Source organism: Enoplosus armatus, chromosome 8 (assembly GCF_043641665.1).
Source record: "Enoplosus armatus isolate fEnoArm2 chromosome 8, fEnoArm2.hap1, whole genome shotgun sequence".
Classification (NCBI taxonomy): Eukaryota; Metazoa; Chordata; class Actinopteri; order Centrarchiformes; family Enoplosidae; genus Enoplosus; species Enoplosus armatus.
Genome location: NC_092187.1, coordinates 17,410,263 through 17,431,326, shown reverse-complemented (window position 1 = coordinate 17,431,326; position 21,064 = coordinate 17,410,263). Strand labels below are relative to the sequence as shown.

General features: G+C 44.5%; 1 protein-coding gene across 5 annotated transcripts in view; it reads left to right on the top strand.

Moving 5' to 3' along the window:
• The window catches only part of LOC139288635 (protein bicaudal D homolog 2), a 39,874-nt gene that overhangs the window by 14,376 nt on the left and 4,434 nt on the right, over nt 1–21,064 (top strand). For 2 of the 5 annotated variants that reach the window (XM_070909981.1, XM_070909979.1), the window contains exons 2-9: nt 3,966–4,178; nt 13,117–13,269; nt 14,177–14,382; nt 14,485–14,731; nt 16,487–16,744; nt 16,902–17,105; nt 17,218–17,766; nt 18,326–18,477. In XM_070909981.1, coding sequence (XP_070766082.1) covers nt 3,966–4,178; nt 13,117–13,269; nt 14,177–14,382; nt 14,485–14,731; nt 16,487–16,744; nt 16,902–17,105; nt 17,218–17,766; nt 18,326–18,477 — 1,982 coding nt within the window. Of the gene's footprint in view, nt 1–3,965; nt 4,179–13,116; nt 13,270–14,176; nt 14,392–14,484; nt 14,732–16,486; nt 16,745–16,901; nt 17,106–17,217; nt 17,767–18,325; nt 18,478–21,064 lie in introns of all 5 variants that reach the window. The other 3 variants (XM_070909978.1, XM_070909983.1, XM_070909980.1) reach the window with 3 other exon arrangements.

Below are 21,064 nucleotides of genomic sequence, written 5' to 3'. Positions count from 1 at the left end.
TCTCTCCTCCTGGTCTTTGTGCAGCAAGCTTTACTTTCCTGTTAGATCCAGGTTGTGAGACCACAGGGGGATAAATGGAAACTTTAACAGTGAGATTGTTATAGCTGGACCAGAGATAGAAGAATCAGATCCAAATCCAGAGTTTTCTAATTGGGTTTTGGTCCTGAGGCAGGGGTTTTCAAAGGGACTCACTTGTATTGATTGAAACACTCCTGGGCGCTTCCTTAAATCCAGCCCTGTGTACAGATCATGTGTATGTGTGTGTATTAACTTGAATGTACCCTTTGGTTTTATTCTCCACTCCGAAGGGTCTGCAGTAACAATATCTCTGGAGACATCTCCATCTGCTCACTATTCTCACCTCATGCCACAGAAACACTGTTCTCTGCCAGTGGAACAGAAAATGCGAGAATTTTAGATTTGGTTTCCTTCAGCTTCGCAGAGCCTCTGAGACTGAAAATATTGATCTGTTTGTTACCTGTCAGAGACCCAAAGCCCATCTCCCTTGTGTTCTTGACTCACCAGATCGGAGAAGCATGCGCAGGAGGACTCTCAGAGTGAACTCTGTGACCTATATTCTCTCTGCTTTAACTTCCTATACCATGTAGGGTGTTGAACATTAGAAGCATTTGTCTCACCTTCTAATCAGTGGACTTTGCCTCTGAAGGCTGTGTCTTTGGTCAGATCAGAGGCCAAGCAACGATCACATGTTCCAACATGCTTTGAACACAAACTCACAAGCAGTCTTTATTAAATCCAATACTTTCCTGTCAAGGAACACGTTGTCTTAGCAACGTTTGTTTTGCTGAAAGATAAACCCACAGATAGCTGATTGAGTTTAACACCCTGGGTGTAAAATAAACCTCATTACCAGAGAAACCAGTATTTTGATATAGACTTCACCTAAAACAAAAAATACAGGCATAGCAACGGGATCCTTCCTTAAATTGGTCTGCATTCATGCACCCACGCTCATGGTCTTTATTTATACCTTTGAAGGTTTCCATGTGCTAATCTTATGACTAGGGCAGTCAGATCCACTGTTATGGTGTGAGCTATGTATGGGGAAGTAATAAAAATAATTGTGACGGCTGAGAAAAAAAGAACTGAGATCAGAGGTGACTGGTCTCATTTTATCAACTCCTCAATCACGTGGTGCTTTTGATCACGGTGATTATGTACTTTGATCTCCTCATGGCAGCCCACTGTATAAAGACCAGCCCAGCAGGGTGTCTAACCTCAGCCCATAATGTATGCACTCATCTGGAATCAGACCTTCAGTTCTGCAGAGGGATAAATCTCTTAAATGATTGACTTTTCCTTGTGTAGCGTCATAATGTTAGCCACAGCCTTCTGTGAGGAAAATCAGTCCAGACAGCGTGCTAATGACTAAAGGCTGCCTTTGATTAGCTTTACAAGAGATTAATAATCCATGCTCACATGTCCAATGTAAAAAAACGGCAACATATGGCAAGCTAAAGATGAATTATAAATTGGGTGGGCAGCTTACTGTGGGATTGTAGGCTTGGTCGCGTGCGTCCCCAGTTTACCCTCCCCTAAAACTAGCCTAAACCCACAGTTGGGGAGTTTAAATTAAAGGGCTTGGGTCAGTGGGTTTTGGCTAGGGGCTCTACTTTATGTTTGAAGGACAGGCCTCTTAGATTTGATTGATTGGAGCCCCTTTGATATCCTCCATGCACCAAGATTATAATGATGGGATTCCCCTGGTTTCTGATTGGGTTAATCCCGTCTCTTATAGTGACTTCCTAATCAAATGCAGTCTCCTGCTGATTGATGGTGTGATTTTTGGAGGAGGTGGTGGGGAGGGTATGAAGAGAGTTATTTAACAGCTACTCTTATCTAAAGAGACTGACATTAGTTGTTTGTTTGCAGATATATTGGCTGTCAATAATCAGCAATGTGAAACTTGATGAAGCACCTCTCAGTGGTTATAGATGTCTGATTACTAGCTTTTTTTTTATTTGAAGATGATGCATATATTCATAGATATTGTGTGGCAGTTCTTTACTAAATACAGGTGGTCCAGTCAATGTATGCTGAAGGGCAGCAACAGATGATTATTTTCATTTTCAATTAATCTGCAGATCTTTTTTTTTTTTTGATGAATCAATTCATTTTTTGCCCAATGAATGTCAGAAAATAGTGTGAAATGTCCATCACAGTTGCTTTAACTCAAGGTAATGTCTTCAAATTGCTTGTTTTGTTTCAACCAAGAGTCCAAAATCCAAAGATATTGAGTTTACTATCACATAAGACAAAGAACAGCAGCAAATCCTCACAGCTGAGAAGCTGAAACTAGGCAATATTTGGCATTTTTGCTTGAAAGATGGCTTAACTTGAATTTATAATCAGCCATGAAAATAGATTCACTCGACTAATCGATTCATCTACTAATTTCACCTCTAGCGTGTAGGCTCAGCCAGTATTTGATCTACTATAACTGAATGAAACTGAAATGTTGGCAGATATCAGTTCATCTGTAAGTGAAAAGGTCTTGTGACATTCTTTAGTACAGTCAGGTATGTGCTAACGTGCTGTTGTTTGTGAGGGGGTTTGCCCATAGAAAGTCTACTGATGAGATTCCTCATGTTACTGATGAAGTTAGCACCGTTTCAAATAAAGCATATTGTGCCCCAGTGTGAGAATATAGCTCTTCATCATTGCTATCTGCCAGTTTGGATCATCATCTTTCCTGGAATGTGAGAGATATGGTAGCCACCCTACACGAGACATGATGTCACGCACTTCTGTAACCCATTAAACTAGTTTTACACATTCAGTCCTGCATGTAGGCCAGTACGACTAATGCAAATTTCCAGATTTCCCTTTCTCTAAAGGAATTACTGGGATTAATATGATACGTAGTCAAACAGAGAAAATCCTGCCGCAGCCAGTCACGTGGAGATGTAAGGGGGTAGCAGGTCAGCGAGAGGAGAGAGTGCACCGCAGCTGCAAACAAGGTCACATTCAGTGCCTCAGGTGATTTCAGATTACTGCCTGCACTCGAGCTGTGAGGCGAGATGAGAATCAGAATTTCCATCAGGTCGCTGGTGGTTACAGGATTGGAAATGAAATTTGTAATCAGGGGGATGATTATTTTGAGAAGGGAGAGAGTAGCCTAACCTAGATTCTGCTGCATTTAAGATCTCTGTCTGTCTCTGTTTGTCACTCTGTTCATACTTTTGCTGCCTTGCATGCCATTTACAAATTAAGGTCAAAATTAAGGCAGCACCGATAATCATGAAGCAGTCTTTCATATTGCACAGTCAAACTATATGACTGTTCTCAGCATTTCAACTGAGAATATCCCCCTACAGAAGGTAGAAGCCTTATCCTATATGTCTTCCATAGTTATTTAATCTTTTATAAACTTCATCCCTCTCTGGCAATCCGTAAAAATCAAATAATATCTGTTGACCTTCCCGTACTCTGCTATGATCCCCTAAGGTATTAAGAGCATTAGAATACAGGCTTCTCATGATCACCCAGACACTAGGCCATTTGCTCTACTTTTCCTGTTTGGTTTTTCCATCTGTGGAGTCACTGCAGAGCACGTGCAGGGGAGGCCAACGTCCTGCGGGGAGGGGAGGGAGAGATGGGGGAACAAGGGGGAAGACGGGATGATGCAGCCCAGATGGAGCCTAACTGATTATCTCTATGGGGCAACGGCAGTATTTTGGGAGGTTTTGAGCCCCAGTCCCCAGCTGAACCACAGTAGCAGAGATTAATGTGACTTTAAAATGGCTGAATCACAAAGCAAACTTTTGTCAGTTAAAATCCTGATATTAAAAATGTTAATAGCCAGTTAATGCTTCATCCCCTGATTTCCATATATCTCTTGTTTGGCCACTAAATAGTATTAACAATGAATTTACAACAAATCCACCCATATTTCGTAATAGCTTCTAACCAACAGCTCTTTTCCTCCTTTACTGTGTCTCCAGGCCTTTGGACAAGCCTACTCCAACCACAGGAAGGTGGCAGCGGATGGGGAGAGCCGTGAGGAGTCTCTTATCCAGGAGTCAGCCTGTAAGGAGGCCTACTACGAGCAGAGGGTCCTGGAGCTGCAGACCGAGCTCCGCCAGACGCGCAACATCCTCACCAATACCCAGTCTGAGAATGAACGCCTGAACACCATCTCCCAGGAGATGAGAGAGGTAAGAGTCACAAATACACCATCAGAATTATAACAGAATTATTCCTGGTTTTAAAAAGGGGTTACGATTAAATCTGTTCAATGAGGGCAGCTGGATATGTATCATGGAATGCTACTAGCACACTGCGCATATGATGTTTGAAACGTCAACACAAGAGGACTGGCTAAAGTCATTTCAAAGAATATTACTATTCATTCAAAGACGATGTATTCTGGTGGTCTTTGCCCTGCGTCAATACTCTGAAAATGAACTCACATCTGAGTTGAAGCAGAGAGTTGTGTCTGCTCTAGTTTGCCTGCAACTATTGAGAACAACGGGAGTATTTGTTGATGCTATCGTCTGATACTATCTATCTGTCTGAAGCTGCAGAAAACAACAGATATTCATCACCTATCAATTTTAAACCCTGCGTAGTTGAGCCCTGGAGGAAACTGGGGGTATACAACTTTTCACTTTTTAGTTTCAATCGAAGAGGCAAATGAGTTGTCCTCTGATCCAAAGGCTGTAGTGCAAGATGGTGTGCTGCATAATTACTGCAGTTACAATCAGTTACTTCTGATGCTTTCAATATTGCTGTCTAAGCATGTATTATTTTGGGTGTGATTGCAGAGTAAATGACTGGTGTGTGTTTTTACATGCTGAGACAAGACTAATCATACTGTAATGACTTTAGGTCAGAGACCAGGCTGATTGAGGCAACACCTTGCCTTGAAGCCTAATGGGATGTCCTCCACCCCTTTTGTCATGCAGGGTGGAGTTTTAATTACAGATAGAAGAAAAACACTGAGGCCATGGGAAACTGCAACACTATTGCAAAAGACTGCATGATCCTACATGAATAATGAATCAAGTAATATCTTAAATTTGTGTGAACCGTTGCATGACAATAGTGCTTAACCTGTTGCCCCAGCTGTGGCATTAGTGACATGCGTCAATATAAAAACTCACCTCAGACAAAACCGGCCTTCTGTTAAGATGAAATCTGTTTTGCAGAAGCATGACCACGCCATTTCCCTAAACTGGAGCACAACCTGTACACATTCCAGCAAACATTTTCATACTCTACTCTCTTAAGCCTCCCTAGCTATCATAATGCAAACCTTTATTGTCTGTGCCCCACTTTGGACAATGTCTGACCCCTTCACTGCTTCTATTTACATATACTCACAGCTAGATGTCCTCATTAGAAGAGACAAGAGTGCAGCGCAGAGCGTGGGTTGTGTGTCTTTGCCAGTGGGCCGTGCATGTGTGATAGAGATGGTGACGAGGAGATTGAATTAACGGGAAAGCAGTACACGTTGAAATCGCACTGACGTAGATGTAGGAAGCTTTGAGGAAGCGTGTTTGACACAAATGTACAGAGACATAAAGGGATGAAGAGAGATGACAGGAGGCCAGAGGGAGCCTCTCACTAGAATGATAAAGATGTTCCCAACTTGTTTTAGGGGTTTCGCTAAATGAGGAGAGAAGGAACAGATTATACACGCTAGAATTAACTTGATTTATATGCGACTCACAACTCAAGGTAGGTGCATGGCACATCACATACTGTACCAGGAAGGAGCTCCATTTTCTGTGTGTTCGAAGTTGTTGCATATCAGTATTTTGTGCGGTGACAGTTGTTTTGTTTAAAGAATCAAGGATAGGCCCATTCTGCACTAGGGCACATCTTTTTTTCTGGTCTCTCCCTTCTCTCCTCTCTGTATAATGTTCTCGCTATGTGGTAGTTAAACCCATCAGTATTCCAAATCCTTCCGTGTTTGTGCACAGCAGATTTAGCTGATCCACTGTTTTGCAGGTCAAGTTGGTAATTCCAGTGTAATTGGAAGGGGGGTGAGTTAAAAAGGGGCTCCCCTCCCAAGAGAGTCCGAAGTCTTTGGCAGACAGCTGCAGGAGTCACTGCTGTTTTTGTGAGTCACTGCTTGAGGCAGATGTCAGCAGCGTTTCTTGCTGAGATTAGTGAAAAAGACTTAAAAATGGCATGTCCCTCACAACGACTAAAGCTCCAGAAAGCTCCAAATTCCAGTATAATTAGGTCAGCTGCTGCTCAGCTCTGCATCTAAGTTGGTATAAGTTTGACATTATGGAAGCCAGATGTGCCTCATAAGGCGTTATGAGTTCCGCTGCAAAAAACTTTACTGCAACTTGAACCTGATTACTTTCTACAAAGACATTATGCCTCTTAAATCCCCCACCTGAGGTTATTTACTTTGTTTGCAGCATGTCTGATCTACAGCTTTAGTGAAGCTGGTGTTGCACTAGTGGCCTGTACGATGACCTTTCTGCAGGTGCCATTCTCATTCCCATTATAAACACCCTGATACAGGGCCATGGGCCCCAGCCAGCTCTAATTGGCTGGATAAAAGGGGCTGGAGTGTAAAACGCCCCATGTATGGGAGATAATGACACCATTCTAATGGTACTTCTGTGGGTGCTAGGAGGAGTGTGTGTGGCAGGCAAATGGAGGGAGCCTGGGCACTGAGGCTGGCATTGTGACCGGAGTGACAGGACTGAAAGAGGCCTTTGTCTCCTGGGTTTCAAATTAGCCAAGAAGCTTAGGCAGGGAGAGAGCGAGAGGGGGGCACTAGGAGACGATGAGAATGGTACGAAAGAAAGAGAAGGAGGCCTAAAATCCGTTAGAGAAGGAGAAAGGCCTAATGAGAGTAAATTCAACACCAGTGGTGGACGATGCTGCTTTTCTGGGACGGCATGGCTAATCATACTGAGTCAGGAGGATGACTGAATGACTCAATTTCATCATGGAATGAAACTGACAGTTGGGCTGTAACTGTTGCCTTTTGTGTTTGGTTGAAAGTGAGTTTTTGTTTGCCCCTGCTTATCTGCAAGGTAGATAATGTCCTAGATAATGTCATCGTTCATCCATTCCGCAGATCTGGAAGCTTCACTCGGTGTGAAATGGCTTTTGTCTCTGCACAGGCCAGTTCATTCACAACCATTTAGTTACAGCATTTCAGCTGTACATTTCAGCATTACAGCATACACCCGTCACATTAAAACCTCCCAGGCAGTCTCTCATGCCAAAGACTTGAATGTTAGCCCCTAGCACTGATAAGACATATTTCGCTGCTACGGTGCAGTCTACAGGATTAAACCTCCACAAAGAGCCAGTTACATTGTAAGGAGGCGCACTCTAATAGGCATGACTTCATTAAATTCAATCTCGTGTCTTGAGAGGAATGTGCCTACAGTGATGGCACTATTATCCTCACAGAATGGGGATCCCCATTGCCTGCCTCTTAGGAAATGATCAAGCAAGGCCAAAGATAAAAACGCTGAGAAATGTTATCAGTGTACTTCTATCTTTACTCTCTATTAACACTCATAGGAATTTGTATGTATTTCCACCTCAGCATCACCGCATGACTGCTTGGTACATTTGCATCACTTTGGATGCTATGTTGACACATTACTGTTACATTTTTTTGGACCATTTTCCCCTCGCAGACACATAAATTATGGTATTGTGCTTTTTGTCAATCACCATAATGTGGAATCCATTCAAATGTTAAACATGATTGTTTTTTCCACCTCATCGACACAGTGGATGGAGCTGTCAGACATTAAGCTGCCACCCTTAATTTAAGTGCTGTTTCAATTGGCTGGATGAAACACCTGACAGAGAAGTGGGGGGGCTGAGGGAGAGGGAGATATCTGAATTGATGGGATGAGTTTAAAAGGGCGTAAGAGGCCAGAAGTTTAAGCTCATTGAGAGGAAGGCCATTGTCGTTATTGTAATCAGAAGAAATTGGAGTGCAAGGCTGCAGGTTTTCAGTGGCAGAATAGTGCAGCAGATCAGCATGAGAGCCGGCAGTGCTGAAGCTTTACCTTGATTATTGAAAGGTCAGAGTTGAGTGGTAGAGAGATTCAAGGAGGGTTGCTCTTTGTTCCCTGTCATTATCATCTGACGTGAGGCTAATGTAATAAGACTCCTAGAAGGCTCTGGGGTGTTGACGTCGACTGCCTTATAGTATCTTGTGACATCGATGCAAAGACAGATCACCTCCCGTCTTGTGCTAGTAAAGGGGAGGCAGCAGTACAGAAAGATACAGAAACTGAGAACTGGTATCTAAAGAAAAAGACTGAGATGGCAGAGGAATATAATGAGTCGAGGTAGAGAAGAGGTGTGAAAAAACAGACACATGCTACTTCAGTTTCCATTTTTGTACCAGCCATTGCTACTACTGAAGTCACGAGTGACCCATAACCTACTCCAAAGCCTCCAGATGTTATCTGGGTTATCTGGCCACAGCAGCCAACATCACCTAATCTTGCTCCCACTTGAGTTAACTGTCTCATGCACCACATGTCTCACAGATTTATGGGTATTTTTAGCCCTTAAGAGGTGTGCGTCTCTAAAATACATTTAGAAGATTTGCCATAGATCCCTAATAATGTTTGTCTTTTGGTATCAGCTTTAAGGAAGCTCTGAAAGTGTGTCGTTCTTGATTTAAGCCCCTGGCTCACAGCACCAAAGAGGTTTCCCATGCCAGATCAATGGATCCTAATAAATCAACAACACACATGAAAACAGACCCACACATTCACTTAGACTAATGGGTGTAAACATGCTCACGTGCACATTTCTCCACTCTCATCCAAATGACCTCAAAATCACTAATTCACTGTTAAGTGCATGCAGGCACACTTTCACCCTGTGGGCTTTTCAATAGTCATACACTGGGCAGAGTACCATCAGCCACGCACTCACAAGGATCCTTTCACTTTTTAGTTTTTAATTGTCTCACTGAAAAGTGCGACCTTGACTGTGCTTTCTCTCCATAATGGAGTCTGGGTAGGATGAAGAGAATGACAATTGCTTGCAGCGAAGAGGAGGATAAAAGCAGATCTGCTTTCACCCACATTCTCCACTCTGACAGTAGCAATAGGCCCCTGAGCTTCATTATTCCTTTGCACTGTCTAAAGCTATATGGGGTGGGGGGGTTGAGCTGTATTGCATCTGGGATTCATTTCTCGTCTCTCCGGAAGGTAATCCTGGGATGGGCTCGGCTTGGTAGAGTTAGATTTAACTCGAGCTGGCGTGACCTTGACGTGCTGCAGAGCCTACAGGACAGAAAGTTTTTTCTTGTCCGCTCACTGAAGTCCAAAATTGCTCTCTGGAGGACGATATCGCTAGAGATTTTCAAGCATGGCTGTCCATGTTCACTTTTTTAAAATCTGATAGATATGATGGAACTAAAGCTCAGCATGAGGAAGGAATTCAACTGTGACTGAGACCTCTAAGGCCTCTAACAGCACACTGACACACTGGGAGGAAAGAGGGGAGGAGGGGGTTGGAAAAATGAGAGCAGTGATGTTGGTGAAATGGCAAAATGGAGGTCAGTGGTATTAGAAAGAGGGGTATTGACCTGCACTTGGTGTCATGCCATCTGGGACCCCTGTGCACTTTGTAGGAATAGTAATTTTGAGGGGAAAAAATCTTTACTGAAGTGCAAAGTGAGCATGGAGTGAAATGGAGGTCAGCAGAGTGAGAGTGCAAGAGAGAGAGGCAGAAAGACGATAAAAGATATATATTTATATTGAGCCTGTCTGTGCTATTATATTAATAATACAGTCTAGTGCCATCTGGGAGTCTGGGCAGCACTCTTAAGGGAACCACACTAGAGAGAAAGAAGCAAGTAAATATGGATTTTGCAGAAACACAAGCTGCCTTCTCTGGAGTTATTAAGAACATAGCAGAGCCTTTAATAAAGCATTAAAACATTCCTAATCTACACTTGCATTAAGCCTGAAACTTTGCCACTGTGGCTTACTAAGTGACGGAGCTATTTCCCATAGAAGTGGAGGTTATAGCAGCTCAAACACATTGAGAAATTACTCAGAGCTTTAGTGAGATTTAAGCAGGCTCAGCCCCACTGTGCTGTCAAAAGCAGTTTAATGGTGAAAAGAAAGCTTCAGAGTTGAAAGTGAGAGTTCACACAGTACAGTTGGAAGACGCTCTGACCCCCAGAAATGTGACATTTTGCAGCACTGTATGACCCAGAGAGAGTTCATTAGAGCATAAAACTACTCATGTGTTTTATCATGCATATACACATGCATGCATGCACTCATCCTCACTATGCTTTTTAACATCTAATATAGCACGCCTATCCTGTAAGTGTATGGTATGGCTGTACAACTTGGTGTTTTTACTGCCACCCACTTTGCATGGAAGTGGCACATTTGTGTGTATGCGTGTGGTGTGTGTGTGTGTGTGTGTGTGTGGGCGTATTCAAGCAGCTGTACAGACGTCACTTGTAGTGACTGCAGGCAGGGGGTAATCACTAACCACACATAGGCATGAAAGGCTTCTCACTGAAGCTCTGTTGGTGGCGCCTCAGATGGCTTTCACCCCACGCAGCCTAGTATCTAACCAGCCACACACACACACACACACACACACACACACACATATATATATTATCAAAATGTATTCCAAACATTCCCTGGAGAGATGCTTGCTCCTCATATGATTAAATGTTATTCACACTTTATAGCGCGAACGCACATGGCCACCGTAAACCCTGATGAGTTCACTCAAATCAACTTCTGTCAGGCAGCAGGGCAGTGTGACACCGCCCCCCGCCCCCGGCCTCTGAGAGGCTCAGTGTAGCACAGGATGTAGAAGCAAGGTGAAAGGTCAAGGCCCTGGTATGCATTGTAATCAGATTGGAGGAGGACCTTAATCAGGTTCAGTGGTGGCCTGTATTCATCGGGACCAAACAGCACTGACCCTCCAGCTGAGGCTCATAACCCTGGCCAGGAAAAGACCTGAACGACCAGCTGGCACAGCTTTGTTGAGTTAAAAACAAAAGATTACGCCAGCAATGCTATGACTATGCTCATGAAATAATTGTCTATGTGTTAAACTACTAGAGTATCTGAATCTCTTAATGGTTTGACTGATTCCAGCTCATTTTTTCATTTTTGCTTTAATTCAGTTCTCTCTCAGAAGTCAGGACTACTGCATAGAGGCTTAGCGGTGGGACTGATCTCTATTGTAAGCTCATGCATAATGCAGTAATGCACCAACATCAGGGCTTTCGCACAACAAACACTCGCACTCATTAGACATGCGCAAAACCCTGATGAATATTAATGCACCTTCAAACGTCAGCCTCAGCTCAGCTCTGCACATAGTGATTAATTATTACGCAGAGCAAACGAGGAGCATGTACTCTTCATCAGTGGGGATTTAGCAACATAATTTTTGTCAGTGAATTCCTCTCTCAGCAAGCCAAATAAGCGAGTGATTTCAGATTACAGAGAGAGTAACAAAAACAAATTGTTTTCTGTCTCCTGAGTCACATTAGTTAGATATTTGGAGCGTGAATTATTGTTGTTTATTACGAAAGCTGTATTACTATGTAGTGTTGTACTTCATTATGAATAGTGTGTGACTAGGAAAGTGCCTTGAATGGCGTCTGAGCACATCACTGATCAAACCAATGATCCTCTAGTTATTAAAAGGTGTTTCTAACTAGCTGTGACCACCAGCTTATTACCTACTCTTTTCAATAGTATATTCAGTCTCAAGGCAGTAGTGATATGAGAAAGTCTGCAAAGTGAAAGCCTCTCAGGATTGACTTCCTGCGGTCGTTGAAATGATCCGAGAGCAGGGATTGTGCCTCGGCCACATGGCGACAGCGTGAGAGGAAGGGGCCACCTGGCAAGGGATCGGGACGCTAATTGTCCCTTTGGTGTTAAGTTATCTCTGCCAACTCTCCTGAGAGTAAGACATGCATCACACACACACAGCCATAAACACACAATGCACGTGCAAATCCTAACCATATTGCAGATACAGAGACTGCCATTCTTCTCTTACTGTGTGTGTGTGTGTGTGTGTGTGTGTGTGTGTGTGTGTGTGTGTGTGTGTGTGTGTGTGTGTGTGTGTGTGTGTGTGTGTGTGTGTGTGTGTGTGTGTGTGTGTGTGTGTGTTTGTTTGTGTGTGTGTGTGGATTAATGCTTTGCCATCAAATTCATCTGCACACACACTCTAAAAGTTACATGCTCGCTTGCACACACGAAAATTCAAGGTCAGTTCAGAGTGCTGAATACAGAGATCTATTTCATATACTTTCACCCCCCATGTTCGTTTATTCAGTTCAAAGAGGGTGAGGCCCACCCTCCTTCAGTGAGTATCCCCTTACCTCAGAGCTTTTATCTGCTATTTCTCTAAGAGCCGCCAGCTAAGATGTCCCCCACCTAAATGTCCTGTGGGGCTCTCATGTTTTGGGATGAGCAAAGTCAGCAAGGGAGGGAGGGCAGTGACAAACCTCGAAAGACGAGGGTGGAGGGTTAAACAGGGCCATAGACTAGGTAGCAAGGGACAGGTGGCCCTGAAGGGCTGATCGGATCCTTCTGGCTTTCAGTTCGTCAGTGTCGGTGTCTACAAGTGGGGCAAGGGTGTGTCTCTTACCTCTCTAACCTTTGTATAATTATTGATGCCTTTCCTGAGCAGCAGGAGAGCCAGCTGAGCAGAACTCTTTTTTGCACGAAATGCCCTTGTATCCTGAGAACCAGGCCTAAACTAACTCCTCTTTAGAAAATTAGACCATTACAGTGCTTCCCGGCCATTGAATGCCTGTCACCATGAGAGAGATAAGTAGGCTTCAGTCTCTGTGCCAGGCAGGCACACTTGTGGCCCACTGCCCGGAGAGACACCTGGCACCCCCCTCTCAAACACAAACGGGCACACACTCCAAACACACACCATACGACGGGGTTTGGCCAGATGGGAGCCCTTTCTTATCCAGCAAGATTTAGAGTGTTAAAGACCCAACCTGACACAAACAGTTACGCTAAAGCAACAACAGCCAATCAATCTCTCCCACACTGAGTCAAAGAAGATTGAAATAGTGGTCACTGACAGCTCTTCCTCTTCTCCCTCTGTCTACCTCGTCTGGCCCCACAGAACAGCCAGATGGTGGAGCTCCAGAGGAATCAGCTGCGTGATGACATCAAGGAGTACAAGTTCCTCGAGGCTCGTCTGCTGCAGGACTACACCGAGCTGGAGGAGGAGAACATCTCGCTGCAGAAGCAGGTCTCCATGCTCAAACAGAGCCAGGTGCGTAAAGTTTGAATCATGTGAATGCCAAGAGTGTCTAAAAAGATAGTCTGAAATAAGATTAGAAGAAACGAGTAGGAGAATAAGAGCAGAACACCCCCTTCTCGGAATTTGCCTTTGCTGCTGATTATCATCATGCAGTCGTCTTAGTTAGGCTTGATTAAACTGGTAGTTTCAGGCATCTTGTCCTTGTTTTTTTTAACACACATGCATACTTTATCACCTCCCACAAACCAGCTCTCAGTCTGTCTCCTTCTTGTACTGATTAGACTGCCAAAAGAAGCATGGGCGCATTAATATTCAGATTTAATTCCGATAATAAAATACAGCAAAAAGATAAGCATCTGCCTTCGTTTTTTCGAATGCCTGGAGCTGCCGTCTGGTTGTAGGAGTCTTTGACAGACTCTTTAGCAGCTATCCTTCTTCACACCAGAGATTCTAACACTTCATGGTAGAAAACGCACTTCCTGGGTTTAGTCAAATGAGTGGAAAGGAAAAGAAATTGCCACATCTGCAAACATAAAACAGAGCAGAATTTCCAAGTAGGATATTTCCATTTGATGCTGGCTTTTATGCTTGAGCTGTTAATTCTCTCCATAGGCGCCTGTCATCTTGGATTATGTTTTCTATATTCATCATAGAGGGCATGAAACAAACAAAAGCGGCTCCTGCTTTTTAGACATCCAATATAAAAAGGATTCCCAAATCCAATTAACTTAAAACTAATTAGAAAGGGAAATTAAATGGATATGTTCTCAATTAACATTATCTTGAATAATGTCATTCTTTTTGATCCAGCTGGTTCGCCACTCATGAACCAGCCTGAGAGCTCATTTTCATTTGATAATTTCTCTGTGAGAGAGAATGCAAAACTCATTAAAGGTGTTCCCTCTCCTCCCTTGCCCAGGTGGAGTTTGAGGGTTTGAAGCACGAGATCCGTCGTCTAGAGGAAGATACTCAGTTCCTTAACAGCCAGCTGGAGGACGCCATCCGACTGAAAGAGATCGCCGAGCGTCAGCTAGGCGAGGCCCTGGAGACCATCAAGACTGAGCGTGAGCTGAAAGCCTCCCTGAGGAAAGAGCTCTCCCACTACATGAGCATTGGGGACACTCTGTATCACAGGTAAAAAGAACACAAGGTGCTCACGGGCCTCAGCAAAGTAAAGTCAAGTAAAGAACATTAAATGACACACTGTTCCCTTCTTCTGTCCCTCAGCCCTCTTAGCATTTCTCTGGATGGTCTCAAGTTCAGCGACGACGCCTCCACTGAACCTAACAACGACGAGGCTCTCCAAGAATACGAGAATGGCTTCACCAAACTGGCCAACGCCATCACCTACGACAACTACGTCTCCACGCCCAAGAAGGAAGAGCTGTTCCATCCTGCGCCCAGCCTCGTGGACGACCTGCTGAGCGAACTCAACATCTCAGAGATCCAGAAGCTCAAACAGCAGCTGATGCAGGTTTGTTCTTTACCACCAGAGTTTGTCCGTTAACGGTAAAAGATATAGCTGACCTCTGCCATCCAGTTTTAGTGAATAATAACCGTCCATTCAACAGACAAGTACCAATCGATACATTGATGGCAGAAGAGCAGGTTGCTCTTACAGATTGTGATTTAAATGACTTCATTCAGCAGTATTTGCATTCAGTGAAGAGAGAATCAATAGCAGGCTAATGTGTGTCAAAAGAAATAAAGCACTTTCGTTGATATGGGAATGGATTGGTGATATGTCTTCGCTCATTTTCGTGTAAAAATGATTTATCATACCTTGAAAATACTATATTGCAACTATATTGACAGTAGTTACCACAAAATAACTCAGGAATATGTATTTGAGTAGGTTGAGGTGAGTCTGATCCTGATCCAGGCTACTGCAGGGATCTAAATCCCCTTCTAGCAAAGTTAATCCAGGGGGACGCGCACACCCTTCAGGCTCCGCTGGGCTGTGAGGCAGCGGGTGGTGGCACCAGTGGACCTGCCATCTGCTTGCTCATCACCCCAGGAGTCCAAGGCTGCGCCTGTTTGGGCACCATGGTTACCAGCAAGTACTGAGAACCTGTGGATAATGATTGTTTTGAGGTCTAAGGGATTAAGGATTTTTTTTCATCAAACATAAGCAGACAATCTGGATTAATGTGTGAACTAGAAGTTACCTCAATGCTGCCCTGCCATGGGCACCGCTCTGGTTCTCAACCTGATCATTGTGGTGAATGTGGCGGCCTGTGACAAAACGCTGTGTTTGATATGACCCAGCAGCACGTCACACGGCCCGCTGAAGCCTCCTGCCAGGTCATTCCACAGATTCCAGGCAGGAATCAGAGCAGTGGAAACAAAACGCTTCCTCTACTCATTTAGCCTTGCTATTTTGCTCTCCTACCATATCTCATTCTATTGATTAGGTACTCAATGATCAATCCCAGACGTCCGCTCCTCAGACATCGCCCTATCAGTCCCTGGCAATCTATAACAACATCCAATATGGATTCTGCAGGAGTGGGATGGTGTGTTAACTCTCCACAAGCCCTCTTCCAAATTTAAGTAGTAGTGTCAGCATTGACTTATTTGAATTATGGGCCTTTTTTAAATGTGACATGCGAAATGTATGGTGCATTATACAGTTTTACGCTCTCCTACGTACTGTATCTTAACATGTGATATATGATATAAAGGAATGTTAAGTAGAGACATTACAAGCCATCTTAAAACTTTCCATCTCTTTTTGAAATTAATCATCATTATATATTCCGTACTAATAAAACTTAAAAAGTAAGATGAGCATGAACCTGATACTTATATTATTATATTATTTACAGATCAGCTTCTGAAAATAGCTCCGTGCTTATATCAGCACAACTGTGTGCATGTGTGTAAGACGACCCATCCCGGGTCTTTGCCAGCGCTGAACTGAACCCAGTCCAGCACACTGTCAAGGTCATCCTGACTCTGATGCTGGGCTACTGGGCAATGAGCCTCACATACCTTGGCAACACAAGCCTGATAGTGTGTAGAGTTACCACATGACAGATAATCCACTGATTTAATATGATCTGTCTTCAAAGCAGGAATCATTCGCATCATCAAGTTACCAAGAAATTCAAATGTGAAATGACATGTGTGCGATAAGCCAAGCAGAGAGTACTGTACCTTCATTACACACATACAGTATGATGACCTCACGTCTTATTGCACTTTGTGTCTCTGCCTCTTCCCTCAGATGGAGCGTGAGAAGGTCAACCTGCTGTCCACCCTGCAGGACTCCCAGAAGCAGCTGGAGCAGGCTAACGGCGCACTGTCAGATCACCAGGAGAAGGTCAACCGCCTCACCGAGAACCTCAACGCCATCCGCAAGCTCCAGGCCAGCAAGGAGCGCCAGTCTGCCTTGGACAACGAGAAAGAACGTGATAGCCATGAAGACGGAGACTACTACGAGGTGGACATCAACGGACCTGAGATTCTGGAGTGCAAGTACAAGGTACCTGTCTTCTTGTATTTGAGGGTTGACAGGACAAAATGTCAGATTAGACTGAGATAAGACATCTACATTTTGTCAAGTTAAGTGAGAAACAGTCAAATGTCTTCGTTTATGCTCAGCTTTTATATGTTCTCAACCATTGATCTTGCTTTGCTAGGTTGCTGTGTCTGAGGCAGGAGAGCTGAAGGAGGAACTGAAGACTCTGAAGACCGAGTACCAGGCCTGTCAGTCACGTTACGAAGACGAGCGCAACCGCCTGGAGAACGACGTCACAACGCTGGGAGAGAAGCTGGCAACTCTGGAGAAGACAAGTCACTCAGAGAGAGAAGAGAAGGCTAAGCTGCAGAAGGAGCTGCGCAAGGTGAGATGTTGCTCTTTATGTTGACATTCTGATAAATGGGTGATCTGGTGTTTTTATAAACAGTGTAAGACAAAATGGTGCCTAATTGACGCATTTCTCTCCGTGTCCTCAGTTGAGCGATGTGGCAGGCGAGTCCCAGGGTAGTCTGAGTGTGGCACAGGACGAGCTGGTCACCTTCAGTGAAGAACTGGCCACCCTCTACAACCACGTCTGCATGTGCAACAACGAGACACCCAACCGCGTCATGCTCGACTTCTACAAGGAGGGTAAGGGCGGTCGGAGCAGTCCAGAGGGCCGTGGCCGCCGCTCTCCCATTTTGCTCACTAAGGGCCTCTTCCCCGAGCCTGGTAAGACCGACCTAAGCGACGGAGCCCCCTCACCAGTTTCCTCACTGCCTTCTCCTGTGTCTGACCACCGCCGCGAGCCCATGAACATCTATAATCTGGTGGCCATCATCAGAGACCAGATCAAGCACCTGCAGCTGGCTGTGGACCGCACCACGGAGCTTTCACGCCAGAGGGTGGCCTCCCTGGAGCTCGGCACCGTGGCCGACAAGGACAAGGAAGCCTGCATGGAGGAGATCCTCAAACTGAAATCCCTGCTCAGCACCAAGAGGGAACAGATTGCAACCCTGAGGACTGTCCTCAAGGCCAACAAGCAGGTCGGTTGATTTGTTTAACACACTGGGTATCACTCCCCAACATTTGTCGGTTTTGCTTGAAAGACAGAAACAGAAGAAGAGGGTGTCAGCTATTTCAGGTCAATTCAGCTGTTGCAACAAATGCGTTGCAGACAAGATCTATAACAAAGACTGGTGGAGACAGCAGCCTTATGATGTCAGCTGTCTAGTATCTGTGTGGTGTGGTTGGGATGGGAGAACGGCCCTCCAAAGCTCAAAGAACCATAAACCAGAGATACAGTGTGTATGCAGTTGCTCTGGTGGCCCTTTAAAGTGTGTGTGTGTGTGGTAATTCAGTGACCATTAGAACACAGACATGAAAGCCCCTCATAAACCACACACCTATGGGTTTTAAACCAGCAACTAACAATAGCAACTACAGGTGACTGGGCTACCTTAATGACTCGAAAAACAGAAAGAAAATAGCTCATATGGTCCATATTAACAGACTTCTTGTGACAGGAAATACCCCCCCACACCACACACACACTCCATGCTTTCCAGCTGCTCTGACCTTTTTGTTCTTCTTGTCCACCCACAGACAGCTGAAGTTGCTCTGGCCAATCTGAAGAGCAAGTATGAGAATGAGAAGGCCATGGTGACCGAGACCATGATGAAACTGAGGAATGAGCTCAAAGCCCTGAAGGAGGACGCTGCCACCTTTTCCTCTCTCCGAGCCATGTTCGCCACACGGTAAGAAACGTGCCACCTTCTGCCCAGCGGACATCGCTGAAAAATATGCTTCACTCATCGTGCCTTCCAAGACTCCTTTATCTGACAGGCCATTCTGACCTCACAAAATGTTTGCCCACTTTTTATTTCCAAAGGAATTTGTCACATAAGCAGTCTTTGTTGTTTACCCATACGGTGAATGAATGAATCCCAAACGACGCCGGTATGCTGTGTTACTGTAGATTATCTTGAAGAAGCAACAGTAACACAGCAGACTCTGTGCTGTTCTTAAAGCTACTGCACATGCACCATACAAAGGCCAAACACAGTATAAGCAGGTAAACTAAATATGAGATTACCATCATAATGTAATCCATGTTCACCACATGTCTGTGGTATTATTGTCACATGTTCAAGGAGGATATTGTTTGTTTTTGAGAATCACGGTCAGGAAGGGATACTAGCACTGATACTGACTATAGAGCACAGAAGGTATTTAATCTGGGTATCATTTAAATATGTCACTTAAGTAGTGTTTTTGACAGTGATTTACAGTGAGTGTGTGTGTGTGTGTGTGTGTGTGTGTGCGCATTAGATGGGCTGACACACTCACTAATCTTTTCTGATTCCGAAGAGAAGCCGGTCAAAGGTTCTGTGCATAATCCCACCTCATCTTGGTCTGGATTACACATTCACCTCTCAACGCATAGTAGACTAGAGTGCTCGCACACTGCTTGTTGCGTGTGTGTGTGTGCATGTTGAGAAAGGTAAGAAAATGAATGCACTTGTTTGTTGTGATTATAGTGATCCCACGGTGGATGCACAACTCTTTGAGTTGCTTTTTCTCTCTGTGCATTTCTTTAAGATGTTGATGCCCACTTGTCCCGTAAATATCAGCTCTGGTCCAGATGGCTGCGCTGAGATGCTGAGATAGTCTTTCCTTCCACACTTAAGACTCCTCGCCAATCCACAGCAAAGCTCAAGCTGTGCAGAGGGAGGAGAGGTAGAAGAGGAGGGTGGGGATAGATGGTATTACAGAATGAAGGTTACAGAGGCGGCAGGCAATGTGTGTGCAGCTCAGTGCCCCTCATCTTACCCGTACAGTAATTCAATACCTAACCCTGAAGTGTGCTTGCTGAAGTAACTCCATATACCTTCAGTGTCTAATCAATTAGTAACAGGAGGAAAACTCCTGTCTGCAAATGTACGAGTGTGTGTTGTCATGGTTTTTTTGGCGCACTGCAGAGCCAGATGGTTAGAGGATGTAGGTGTAATGCTAAACTATTTGGACTGAAAGCAACCAGGACTAAGAGAGAACCAGGTCTTGCTCCTACTAATGACATTATTTGTACTCCCTAGGGGCTCATGAGTTGAATCTGTTGTCATTGTCACAGCAGTGCACTGCAGGGAAGGTGTGAGATCATATTTGCTGTGAAGAAGCCATTGTGAAGTGTCTGTGTCTTTAAGCCTCTTTTGCTGGAGAGGCTTAAGATATTCACAACACATTACAGCTTGCTGTTTACCGCCTGCATCAACGCATGTGTTTTCCTCCTTATGCACAAAGCACCTCCCCCAATGATGATGATCTTGAGGTTCCAACCCCTCTAGTCTGTCACTGTTTTGGTGCCTATGCATGAATTACATTCTGTCTGTTTATGGGATTCACGTATTGGTATGTAAATTGTGTCCTATACGCCACGGAGTAGGGTCAGGGGACTCTTTGAGAGGCTGGGGGACTCGCCTGAGTGAGGTTTCCCACACTCCCCCCCTTTGTATCCCCGCCCCCCCTTCCATCCTTCCTCACTGCCAAACACCCGGTTCCCTAGTCGTCTGGAAAAGAAAGAGAGGAAGGGGGCAGGCTTTCAGTTAAAGCCCACAACAGGAGTCTAATTTTTTTTTCTTTTTTTTCATGGTAATCACCACTCTGACAAAGTCTGTAAAGGTGGATTTCTGAGACATGGAAAACTCTGATACAAATGTGTGGTCTTTAACAAAGGGGAAGAAAGATGGAGTGGAATAGAAAGAATGTGTAGGTTTTTGTTGGAGCCTTTGTCTGATCTCGTGTTGTGGTCTGTGCGTCTCATAGATTAGAGTGTGCTTGAGATTTTTAAAGGGCATTTCGTTCTGTGAGAATTTCATGAGAGCGACGCAGGGTTGAATGTTTTTCAAGTGTCTGTACGTGCCTCTCTCTTTGTTTCTGTGTGTGCCTCTGCAGCTGCAGTCTCTGGTGTCATGTTAACAGTAAGCTGCTGCCCCTAACATTCCTAAGACGTGCCTCGACATGCTCTCAGCCTCTGCTCACACTGATTAGCAGTCAAACCATTTGCCCAAGTCACATTTTCTCCTCAAACGTACACCCTCCATCATCCTGCTGTTCTGTTGTTAGTTGTATTCCCTCTCCATCATTCTGTTCTGGCCTCTTCCTCCTTGCTCCCTCTATGATATCCGTCCCACCATGACCAATCAAGCTCCAGACAAGACCACAGCTGAGGAGGTTGTGTGTGTTCTGTGCTTTGGAGGCATTATTGATTGTGAAATATGTGTACATGAATGTTGCAATACTTGAGGTTTCCTTATGCAACCATAAATGCCATTGGCCACTGTTAAT